This window comes from Bos taurus, chromosome 13 (assembly GCF_002263795.3).
Source record: "Bos taurus isolate L1 Dominette 01449 registration number 42190680 breed Hereford chromosome 13, ARS-UCD2.0, whole genome shotgun sequence".
Lineage (NCBI taxonomy): Eukaryota > Metazoa > Chordata > Mammalia > Artiodactyla > Bovidae > Bos > Bos taurus.
Window position 1 is genome coordinate 52,632,104 of NC_037340.1, and position 11,277 is coordinate 52,643,380.

An 11,277-nucleotide genomic window follows, 5' to 3' on the forward strand; every position below is an offset into this window, starting at 1 on the left:
ATTGGATGCTTATCTCATTCTAAATAAGATGGAATTCTAAAACACTGATTGTGCTACATGCTAAATTGTTTCAGTTGTGTTCAACTCTTTGTGATCGTATGGACCATAGCCCGCCAGGCTCTTCTGTCCATGATTGCTAAGCATTATTTTAAGTATGGGCTTCCTTTATAGCTCAGTCAGTAAAGAATCTGCCTGCAGTGCAGAAGACCCAGGTTCAATCCCTGGGTCGGAAAGATCCCCTGGAGAAGGAAATGGCAATCCACTCCAGTATTCTTGCCTGGAGAATCCCATGGACAGAGGGGCCTGGCAGGCTACAGTCCATGGGGGTGCAAGAGTCGGACACGACCTAGTGACTAAAAATCGCCATCATTTTAAGTATATATACTTCTGCTTCTTTTTAAAAAATATGCTACATAGAAGTAATAGCTTCATGTCTATAAATGAACATGTACCTTCCTTTCCCTTTGAAAAATTATGTGTGGGTTGAGTTTGTTTGTAGAAAGCTGTGTTAGTGTACTCATGAGTTCTGCTAGTCTAAAGTGCTGATGTGTGACACCTGACAAGTCTCCATCTTCCCAGCTTGTTTTGTGAACCAAAAGCTTCTTCAGTTAAGGGTCATAACTCAGTGAGACTCTACCATGATTCATTCTGACAGAAAGGTACAACTCTGTATGCAAAGTAAAGAAATGTGCTTTTGTTAAGGGAAAAGGAATAGGTTTGTCCTAAAATGATATAACAGGTTGTTGCAGAGCAAAAGGAGCATGGTGAAGGGCAAAACCTGAATGGTTACAGGAAATAACAGAAAGGTCATGGAAAGTGAATTTTATTGGCCTCGGATTATAGATGAGTAAATAATGAGTCTGAGAAGCTATTAAGCATGTTAAAATTCTAACAAAATCTGCTCAATTTTGATGGGCTTGTTTCTGTTTATTTTTATTGTTTACTGTTTGTTGCCTTCATCTACAGTATAAAGGATCCTCCCATCACTTATCTGCCTATATAGCAAAGATTCTGAGTCTTCCCACAATAATTTTCTGTGTTTTGTCTTGATTTCATTATGGCTTTGGTTATTTAGGGGAAACAAAGCTTCGTCATTTTTGAAAGTGCTAAGGTTCTCGTAGGTGATCATGTTACCTTCTAAGTATATATACATATATATATATATATATATATATATTTTAAAGTCTTTTTGTCACTTTCAACTAAATAGCCAAATACTGTTTCCAAGGCACCCATGATCCTATCTTGTGTTCAAATCCTATTTTTTTTTTTTTGTGGTTGCACTGCGTGGCTTGCTGGATCTCAGTTCCCTGACCAAGGATTGAACCTGGGCCCACGGCAGTGAAAGTGCTGAGTTCTAACCACTGGATCACCAGGGAATTCCCATCAAATCTGAAAAATTTTGATTTCATTTTTCTTCCTAAGGCTGATTTGGAAGTGTAAAATGAAGTATAATTACTTTCAGAATATCTTTTGTATCTAAAACTATCTTTGTGACTTCCCAGATGGCCCTGGGAAGTCACAAAGATTTGCTCTTCCATTTCCTAAAAAAGAGACGAGCCAGAAACTATTAGGGTTATTCGATATGTTACTGGAATTACACGGGCCTCCTTCCTCATGACCTTTGCCACGGGTGGAGCTCCTCACGCCGGCTCCTGGCAGAATTACTTGGAGTTTCACGGGAAGAGGTGTCAATCAGAACAGATGCTGAGACTTTTCTAGGTTAAACTGGTAAAGGTCAAATGTTAATAAATATTTCAGCAATTGTATGCTCTATGGGCTGCTCCTAGAGATTTGTCAGTGATTTTTCTGCCATGATTTGTTCCTATTTATCAGAGTCCTGATGATGATTTTCTCCTGTTAGGCAGTACTATAATTATCAGTCACAATTCAGTTATCATTTAAGATGTTTATTTGATAGCAATTTAAAATTTTGAAGCTAACTTTTTAAGATCAGTGCTTCATCTGACCTCCAGTGTTCAACTGGAAATGAACATCAGCCTTACCTATGGAGTTTTATTAAAATACAGATGCTTAGGACCTACTCCAAATTTATGAAATATCTTTACTTGATATAGTCTTGAAATATTTTTCTTATATGCTTGGTGTGTCTTGGTATGTGTGTATATGTTTTAAATTGTGTATTATACTTCAAGATATTTTTATCTATAAAGACATGTCTTTATCTGTTCAACCACCTATAAATCTGACATAATGTTCATTGTCTATAAAAATGTACTTAATCATTATAGATATTTTGTTCAAAGATTGCCTTAACTGTGTTTGTTTTGAGTGCTATGGAAGCAAACTCTTGTCAATTTCATTATTGCTATGAAATATTTCACTTTTGATGGTTAAAAGTTAACCTAGCTGTTTTATGTCTCTGTTACCTCCAGATACTACTTGTATCCCCACAGCTTTCTTGAAACCTCAGCTGTGGGCCAGAATTTCTATTTTCTACAAGAAAACTTTGTAGAGGTTTCTACTTTCTCAGAACCCTGTCTGGAAGGACTCTGTCAGGTTCTGTTAACAACTAGCACAGTAATGAAATGCTTAAGTGGTTTGATTCTTAGACTCATGTCCTTCAACTAAAGAGACATAAACCATCCTCAAATTATTGGAAGACTGTCCTTACTGGTGACCTCAGACTGAGGGTTCTCAGGAGCCATCCTGAAGCAGACAGCCTTTGGATGTAGACAGCTATGCCCAAGATCTATGGCACAAGATCACAGATTGTTACTTTATAATCTGTACTCCTCGGCTTTCTGTTCTTTTACCTATATTCTATCCTCTTATTCACTTAAGTCTACATTTCACTGTGTTATTTATAATCCCTATTTCTAATATTGCTGTTTGCATCCTTATCCTTCCTTGGTATCACTCTCATGTTGTTGCTATTGTTTAGTCGCTTGGTCATGTCCAACTCTTTTGTGACCCCATGAACTGTATTCCTCCAGGGTCCTCTGTCCCCATGAGATTTCCCAGGCAAGAACACTGGAGTGGGTTGCTGTTTCCTCCTCCAGGGGATATTCCCGACCCAGAGATCAAACCTGCATCTCCTGTATTTTTCAGGTGGCTTCTTTACCACTGAGCTACCTGGGAAGCCCATGACTCTCATATCAGCTACAATTTACCCATGAACTGGTGAAAATGCCAGCTTCTCTTGGGAACCAACCAGCTTTGCTTGGTCCCAGTTCCTTGTAAAAAAATCAGTTGGTTTTCTAGGTAGCTGGACTCACTTTTTAGTTGGCAAACTTCACAGCAGGCAAAGTGGCCAGAAATCCTGCCTCTACGGAAATAATACTTGGGGTCCTTTTGTGATAACTAGTCTTTGCAACTGAACTTTCACTGAAATAGAACTTGGAAGGGGATCAGGGAACAGGTAGTGGCAGGAGAGTATCTCACATTCACAGATGTTACAAGTTAAGATATATCATTTTTCTTTTGACACCTGCCCCTCCCACCAATGATCTTTGATACTACAAAATTCACTGCCTGACACCAGACTATTCTTCATGAATCATGTCAAAATTTTACAGCATTATTTGATAATCCCTTAGGAGTATTTGGCCAAAACCAGATTACTGGGCGACTCCCAATGACTGGTATTTAATCTGGCACAGAAGTCTATTAGCTGCTACCCACAAATTGGACAGGAACTTGTTACATTGGTACACTAATCCCTACTCTCAAGATCACCTCTGACATTACCTAAGGTCCATTTTGGCCCATTGGTTTGTCTGCTAGGAAAAAGAGATCAGTTGGTAGTTTCACTGAAAAAGGAGAAACAGTGGCCCTGATTCCAGAACTGAAACCCTAACCACTCTACAGGAATTCTGGATTCCTCTCTTCTCTCTTCAGAACTCTTCATTTCATACTTTGCAAGAAGCCCAGATAGTATGAGGAACCTTACATGCTAACATAGAGAGGAAAAGCTATAGGACTCAGGCAGTGCCACCATGACTGGAACCTCCGGAGAGCTTCAGAATGAGAGGTTATGTGAAAGAATGTTGTACTTACATTCCTACAGGCCACTCAGAGATCTTGAACATTACTGAAAAGATCCAGGAAGTAAATGAAGATATCATAAAGCTGGGTAACATGCCCAATGGCCCCATGCATAGTTCTGTGGACTCCTCCTCATTGTTGGGCATGAGATCTGTTCTCTTGTTCAGTCTGAGCACTTGGCTCCTGCATGGCAAGTGAGCTACACACACTCTGGCCATAATCCTCTTACTCCAGGGCTTTGAAGCTGTTGCACAGCTGCTGTGTGTCAAATGATCCAGCAAAGGGTCCTCCATCAGAAGGAACTGGAAAACCTGACAGACAGTTTGAAAGGACCATCAGCAGATACTTGACACATACTTATGACACCTTAAACAGCAGTGAAGATCTGGGTTGGTACTCTCAGCTATTAGTGGCTAGTCCTTCAGTTCAGGCTAAAGAATGAGAAACTGAGAACTGAAACCATTTTCCTATACGCAGCCTGGACACAGAAATCAAACTATATCTTAGTGTCTATATGAAGATGACATGTTGTGCTTCTGTCTTCATTCAGGTCAGTTCAGTTCAGTCGCTCAGTCGTGTCCGACTCTTCGCGACCCCATGAATCGCAGCACGCCAGGCCTCCCTGTCCATCACCAACTCCTGGAGTTCACTCAGACTCACGTCCATTGAGTTGGTGATGCCATCCAGCCATCTCATCCTCTATTGTCCCCTTCTCCTCCTGCCCCCAATCCTCCCAGCATCAGAGTATTTTCCACTGAGTCAACTCTTCGCATGAGGTGGCCAAAGTACTGACTATTTTTCCAGGAATATCCTGCCTGGAAAATGGCTTGATTGCTCATTATAGAATTTTCTCAGAGACCCATCAGCTCTTCAGCAGAAATCATCACAGACGCTAATTTGCCCCCTAAGATCCTTTTGATGCTTTGATTCAAAATCCTGGCCTTGCTGTTTGTTGTGGACTGTTATATTGTGATTCTTACCCAATCTTAATTAAGCCCTCACTTTGAAAGTCCTATCCTAAACCAAACTTCTATTTCTTAATAAATTCTGACCTTATTTTCCTTCTGTAGGATATTGTCAAGACTTTGCTTGCTGTAAGCATTAAATCAGTTTTGTCTTATCAACAGACTGTGTTGGTGATATTTAGGGAGCCAGCTCTTGACAATAATTTAGGTAAACATCTTTTAAAAAGAAGGAATAAAAGATGAACTAAAGGAAAAAAGATCTTGGAAATATAGAGGAAGAGTGATGAATTATGGCTAGGATGGTTGAAAATGCTTCACAAAGAACTGATGTTTTCCTTGAATGTTGAAGAATGAACAAGGGTTTGTCAAGAAAAGAAAGGGCTGAAAATAGAGAGAGTTGGTGGTGAGATGAGCAGATTCCAGGCAGAGGAAATGGGGGTTTAAAGGGCCCCAGTGAAAATGCCAAGCAGTCTGGGGGTGTAGGTGCCCAGGGCAGAGCTGAGTCTTGGGTATGACTGATGCTGCGGCAGGGAGCATGGGGAGAGGAGGTTGCCCAGAGAGCAATGCATACCTTTGGGGAGCAGGAGGAAATCTACAGGGAGAAAATATAATACTGGAGCATCTACCAGATATAATCACATCAAAGGATCATGACAGCAGCACTAAAGAAGTTGTTGAGGGTGGAGACACCTGATGTAAACACACTGAAAAGTACTGAATGCTAGTTACAGACTCAGAGATAGACAATCACATGTGTGGCAGGAAGGTTTTCTTCACCCACTCCTGCCCTAACCTTCTTACCTCTTAGGGGAAGAGGGTTTTGGGTAAGACAATGTAACAACAAATTCTTTAGGTGTAATAATAACTCATCAAGTTAGGAAGATGGTTAGCATTGGCCAGTGAAAGATGGGCTTGTCCTACAGATGCTCTTTGCTGTGCTTGGAAAAGCTTTGGGCAGAAACAAATCTACTCTTTCCAAAGATGTGGGAAGGAGTGTGAAAAAGTGTGTGTCACCACAGCTGTGATCTCAGGGAAGAGTTCTAGAACTGAGCTCTGCTCTCAGAGAGGGCAGAGGAACAGAGACAGGGGGCAAGGGATTAATGATTCATCTGACTGCTTCCAGTCTTGGTTGAAAAGACTGGATAAGAAAGTCAATATATGTTTGTGTTCTCTTCTGAACTGTGTATCCTCAATTAGCTAAGAAGTGGTTTTCTCTTTGGTAATGAACTGTGCCAGGCATTCTTCCAAGCACTGTAGACATTACTAGAGGGTTCATAAATTTTTTCCAAACTGTAATTCCTAATGTAATCTCATTTCCCAGCTGAATGAAATTCATGTGGAATGTGGAAAGCAAGCCAGAATTTGCCTTTCAATCTTCCCTAACCTTTTTTTCACAGAAAGCAAACTGCTTTAGTTTTTCTTTCATAGTTTTCAATAGACTTCACATAATGCATAATTTAGGAGCTGGGAGAGCAGCTGTCACATTAGGAAGAACTCCAAGCCCTGAACGCACTCACTTACACTTAACAGGCCTTCTCACGTGTATGCACCTGACTCAAGTGAAAAATTCAGAACGAAAAATAGGCTGAAAGGAAAAGAGAGAAGCTGGGAGACCGAGTGTGTCTGGCTCACACTCCAGTTCCTCACAGTTAAGTATGTTCACCAAATGATACAAGAGAAGGGAGAATTCTGACCCTCCTTTTTGATGGATGGAATAAAAAATTGTAATTATTTTGAGAAACACACTTTGTATTCTCAGACATGTATTTTCCTTCTTGTAGAACAGAAGCTGAAGGAATAGGATTTGGGTCCCTCAGAGGTGACTCCAGAGGACATTTAAAATGGAAATCTTTATGTAATTGGGTTTCAGTTCATTGAATGAATTCCCATTATTTAACTTCACTGCATCCCTTGACCACTGGGGTCCCTGAAGTGAAAATTTTCACTCAATTCCTTTTTCCTCTGCACAAGGGAAAATGGCAAGGGGGGAGAGATGTGTATGCGGCATATTTCAGTAGAAAAAGGTTTGTGTTTTAGGCAAAATGACTTTGTATTTCAGGACCATTTGCCCACAGGAGGAGTTGGGATGAGAGGAGAATGGACAGAAATTGGAAGACAGCAGGGAAATGGAATGTGGACCTGACCAGCATCAACACAGTGTTACCCAGGGCTTGGACCCTCCATGAGGACAGGGCCTCATCCAGCCCCACTGGGATACTGTGCTCTTTCTCACAGTCGCTCCTGACACTCTGGAGGGACGGGAAGATTAGACAGGGAGGGGGGGGGGTGGTGGGGAGAAGGGACAGTGGCCATGTGGCAGCTCCGGGGGCAGGAAGGAGTGTTGAGATGCTAGTGGTGCCTCCATAGCCTCTCTCTCTGCCCAGAGTCATAGCTCTGCTACACACCTTGCTCTTGGGTGTCCCCCCAACCCCATTATGGACTGCCTCACCAAGGGCTCAGGCCCCAAGTAGTGGGTGAGTAGTAGGTGCAAGAGGGAAGGGGTTGGCAGATGCAATGGGGTAGATCCTGGGGCCAGATCCCCTATGCTCCATGTGTCAGCATGGGGTCAGGACAAGTCCTTCTCCTGGGAATGAGGAGAGGGATCTCTCCCAACACCCTCCCTCAAGAAGTCCATTGCCTCCTGAGTCTCTGCTTCCTCACCTACAAGCAGGGCCCTGCCTGGGACGCAAGGAGGAGAAAACGTACCATAACCACATGTCTCCTGACCTGAAGTGCAGGGTGCCTGACCCCTGGGTGTGGCTCAAGCTCCCCTGATGGCACTGGAGGGTTTTCCACCTGTGACTTCAGCTCTTCCTGGAGCAGGTTGTCCCCTCTGTGCAAAACCCTCACTGGCCCACGGAGGAGCTGTGTCCACATTTCAGATGGGAAGGTGACCCACTGCTGCTGGCACTTTGTGAGGGTAAGAGCTTGTCCTCTGGAGTCAGGTTGCCTGGGTGTGAGCTCTGGCTTCACTCCCTACTGGCTGCCTGGAATGGCATCCCGACCCCACAAGCTGGTGAATGTTCACTGATCTTTGAGGATCAACTCAGTGTCACTCACTCTCAGAGCTGAGGGCAGGCCCTCTCTAGCAGCCCTTGCCCTCCTCCCCAATTGAACTATTATACCTGCCTTGGGAGAGCTCCTTACAGTGAGTCGGGGGGAAGGCAGGAAGCAGGAGGATGGAAGAGAAGGTTGAGTGGATGGCTGGACTTCCAGCCCCCCAGGATACCTCACCCCTTCTCACCTGTGCCCAGAGAGCCGCTCCTTGCCCGCCCCCTCGTGCCACCTCCTCCTGTAAGAGATGGAACAGGTGTGAATGGCTGACCTCTGGAGAGCGCCCTTCCCCACTCTGCCCATCTCTCCATGGGGACCCTTAGCAGGTTGATAGGGCCTCAGAGGGAACTGGGCTCCAACTGTTTAGCTCCACAAGCTCCAGGACCCATCGTTCTGACATTTCTCTGGCACCCCGGAAACTTGTGAGGTCAGAACATCTCCACAACCACAGAGAGAAAGAGAAATCTGTGGAGAGGATTGCTAAGGAAAGGTGACTGTTACCAAGGCAGGGGAGGCTGAATGAGCCCGGCGGGCACCGATGGCCTCTGTCACTCAACCTTAACGCAGGCACAGGCTGTTTTTAATCCCTCCAACAGCCCTTCAAGGAGGCTATGGCTGCCTTTGCTCATGGATGAGGCAGGGAGAGTTGGGATAACCAGACTGAGGTTGCTCAGCAAGCAAGTGGCAGGCCCTGCAACTCAAACCTGGGTCCCGCAAAACATCCCATCTGCTTCCCTGTCCCCTGCTGCCCAGGAAACCTGGGAGGGGGCTCTGCAGAGATGAGGATAAACTCACCTTCCTCCCCTTGGCCCTTTAGCTGATGGCTCATGGTCCGCAGGGCTCTGTCGGCCCCCAGGCCAGCTTACAAGTCTCGCTCGTCCACGGACAGCTTCGGCCTGGGATATTTTGGGGCTCTCATGGTGGTTGGCTTCCTTTCCTGGTAGCCAAAGCTCCTTGGCTTGTTTGAGATTGAACGTGGAGGTGGGTGAAGTTTGGGAGATAGGTGGGGCAGGAGGCGGTGAGTTCCCAGCCCTTCAATCCGGCTGCACAGTCCTCTGCTCAGGTTTCTCTGTGGAGGCGCTGCGGTCTCGGGTTACAGGCATCACTTACACACGAAGGGGCCCTGAAGGGGCCAGAAGCTGCTGGCTCATTTCCCGACAGTGATGCCACTTTTACTCCAGCCAGGGGAGGTGCGAGGAGCTTCCCAGGGCTCTTTCCCTCCATCTTGGGTCCCTGGTTGGGGCAGGCACTGGGGAAATGATAGGATATTTGTGAAAGTTATCACCAGGACTTTTACTTAAAACACAAACTCCCAGGGTACCAATGGACATTCAGATTAGTCTGCATCTGAATCCTGATAAGGAGTCCTGAGCCCACTCTGAGGAACTGTTTCTGTTCACACCATCTGCTCACTTGCTCGCCAGCTCTTCCCACTGCTGCCTGGCTTCAAAAAGGGCAGATTTGGCTGGGTTGTAAACCACCTTTCAGGGTGCCCCTGAAAGGTGATCACAGTCCTCAGCATTCTCTGTTCTTAACCTGGGGTCCCTGGCACTCCAAGAGTCATGAATGGAATTTTGTGGGTCTGAGAACAGGAATGGGGGAAAACATTGTATCTTCATTTTTCCTTGCCTTAAACCAAAATTTAGCATTTCCCCCCAAAAAAGTGTGATTTTGTCCCCAATAGGAGTCACAAATATTTTCTTTTCTTTTTAAATTGAAGTATAGTTGATATACACTATTATATGAATCATAAGTGTGCAGTACAGTGATCCACAATTTTAAAGGTTATGCTCCACTTATGGTTATTATAAAATATTGGCTATATTTCCTATATTGTGGAATATATCCTTGTAGCTCATTTCATGGAGAAGGCAATGGCACCCCACTCCAGTACTCTTGCCTGGAAAATCCCATGGACGGAGGAGCCTGGTGGGCTGCAGTCCATGGGGTCGCTAAGAGTCGAACACGACTGAGCGACTTCCCTTTCACTTTTCACTTTCATGCACTGGAGAAGGAAATGGCAACCCACTCCACTGTTCTTGCCTGGAGAATCCCAGGGACGGCGGAGCCTGGTGGCTGCCATCTGTGGGATCACACAGAGTCGGACACGACTGAAGTGACTTAACAGCAGCTTATTTCATACATAAGAGTTTGTACAGCTTAATCCTCTTCCCCTATGTCGTCCCTCCCCCGATTCATCTCTTCACAGGTAACCACTAATTTGGTCTCTACATCTGTGAGTCTGTTTCTTTTGTTATATTCACATTTGTTGTGTTTTGCAGATTCCACATATAAGTGATATCATATATCTGACTTATATATGATATCTCTGTTTGTCTTAATTCACTTAGCATGAAAGAAAGGTGAAGGTTGTGTCTGACTCTTTGTGATCCCACGGACTGTAGTCCATCAGTCACCTCTGTCTATGGAATTCTCCGGTCAAGAATACTGGAATAGGTAGCCATTCCCTTTTCCAGGGGATCTTTCTGACCCAAGGATCAAACCCAGTTCTTCCACTTTGCAGGCAGATTCTTCACTGTCTGAGCTACCAGGGATGCCCTCCACTTAGCATAATACCCTCCAAGTCCATCTATGTTGCTACAAATGGCAAGATTTTATTCTTTTTTATGATTGAGAAGGATTCCGTTGTGTATATAGACCACATCCTCTTTATCGATTCATCTGTTGATGGACACTTAGGTTGCTTCTACATCTTGGAAATTGTAAATAATGCTGTGATGGACATTGGGGTGCATGTATCTTTTTGAATTAGTGTTTTTGGTTTTTTTAAGATAAAACCCAGGAATAGAATTTCTGGGTTATATGGTAGTTTTTTAAAAAAACCTCCATACTGTTTTCCACAAAGGCTGCACAAATTCACATTCTTACTACAGTGTATGAAGGTTCCCTTTCCTCCACATCCTTGCCAACATTTGTGTTCTTTTTGATGATACCCATTCTGGCAGGTGTGGTGATATTTCCTGATTGTTTTGATTTTGCATTTCCCTGAGGATGAGCATCTTTTCCTGTGCCTGTTAACCATCTCCATGTCCTCTTTGGAAAAATGTCTATTCAAGTCTTCTGCCCATTTTTTAATTGAGTTATTTGTCTTTTTATTGTTGTTGAGCTGTATGAGCTATTCGTATATTTTGGATATTAACTTCTTGTCAGTCATATCGTTTGGAAATACCTTTTCCATTTCTGTAGATTGTCTTTTCATTTGTTGATGATTTCCATCGTTGTGCAAAAG

The 11,277-nt window shown here is 43.9% G+C and overlaps 1 protein-coding gene across 2 annotated transcripts in view; it reads right to left on the reverse strand.

Annotated features, from left to right (window-relative positions):
* The window catches only part of TMC2 (transmembrane channel like 2), a 103,119-nt gene extending 94,263 nt beyond the window's left edge, over positions 1-8,856 (reverse strand). The window contains exons 1-2 of one of the 2 annotated variants that reach the window (NM_001113766.2): positions 8,823-8,856; positions 8,218-8,265 (exon numbers count right to left, since the gene is read on the reverse strand). In NM_001113766.2, coding sequence (NP_001107238.1) covers positions 8,218-8,265; positions 8,823-8,856 — 82 coding nt within the window. Of the gene's footprint in view, positions 1-4,020; positions 4,162-8,217; positions 8,266-8,822 lie in introns of those variants that run through there. The other variant, XM_059892579.1, reaches the window with a different exon arrangement.
* Positions 8,857-11,277: the final 2,421 nt, after the last annotated feature.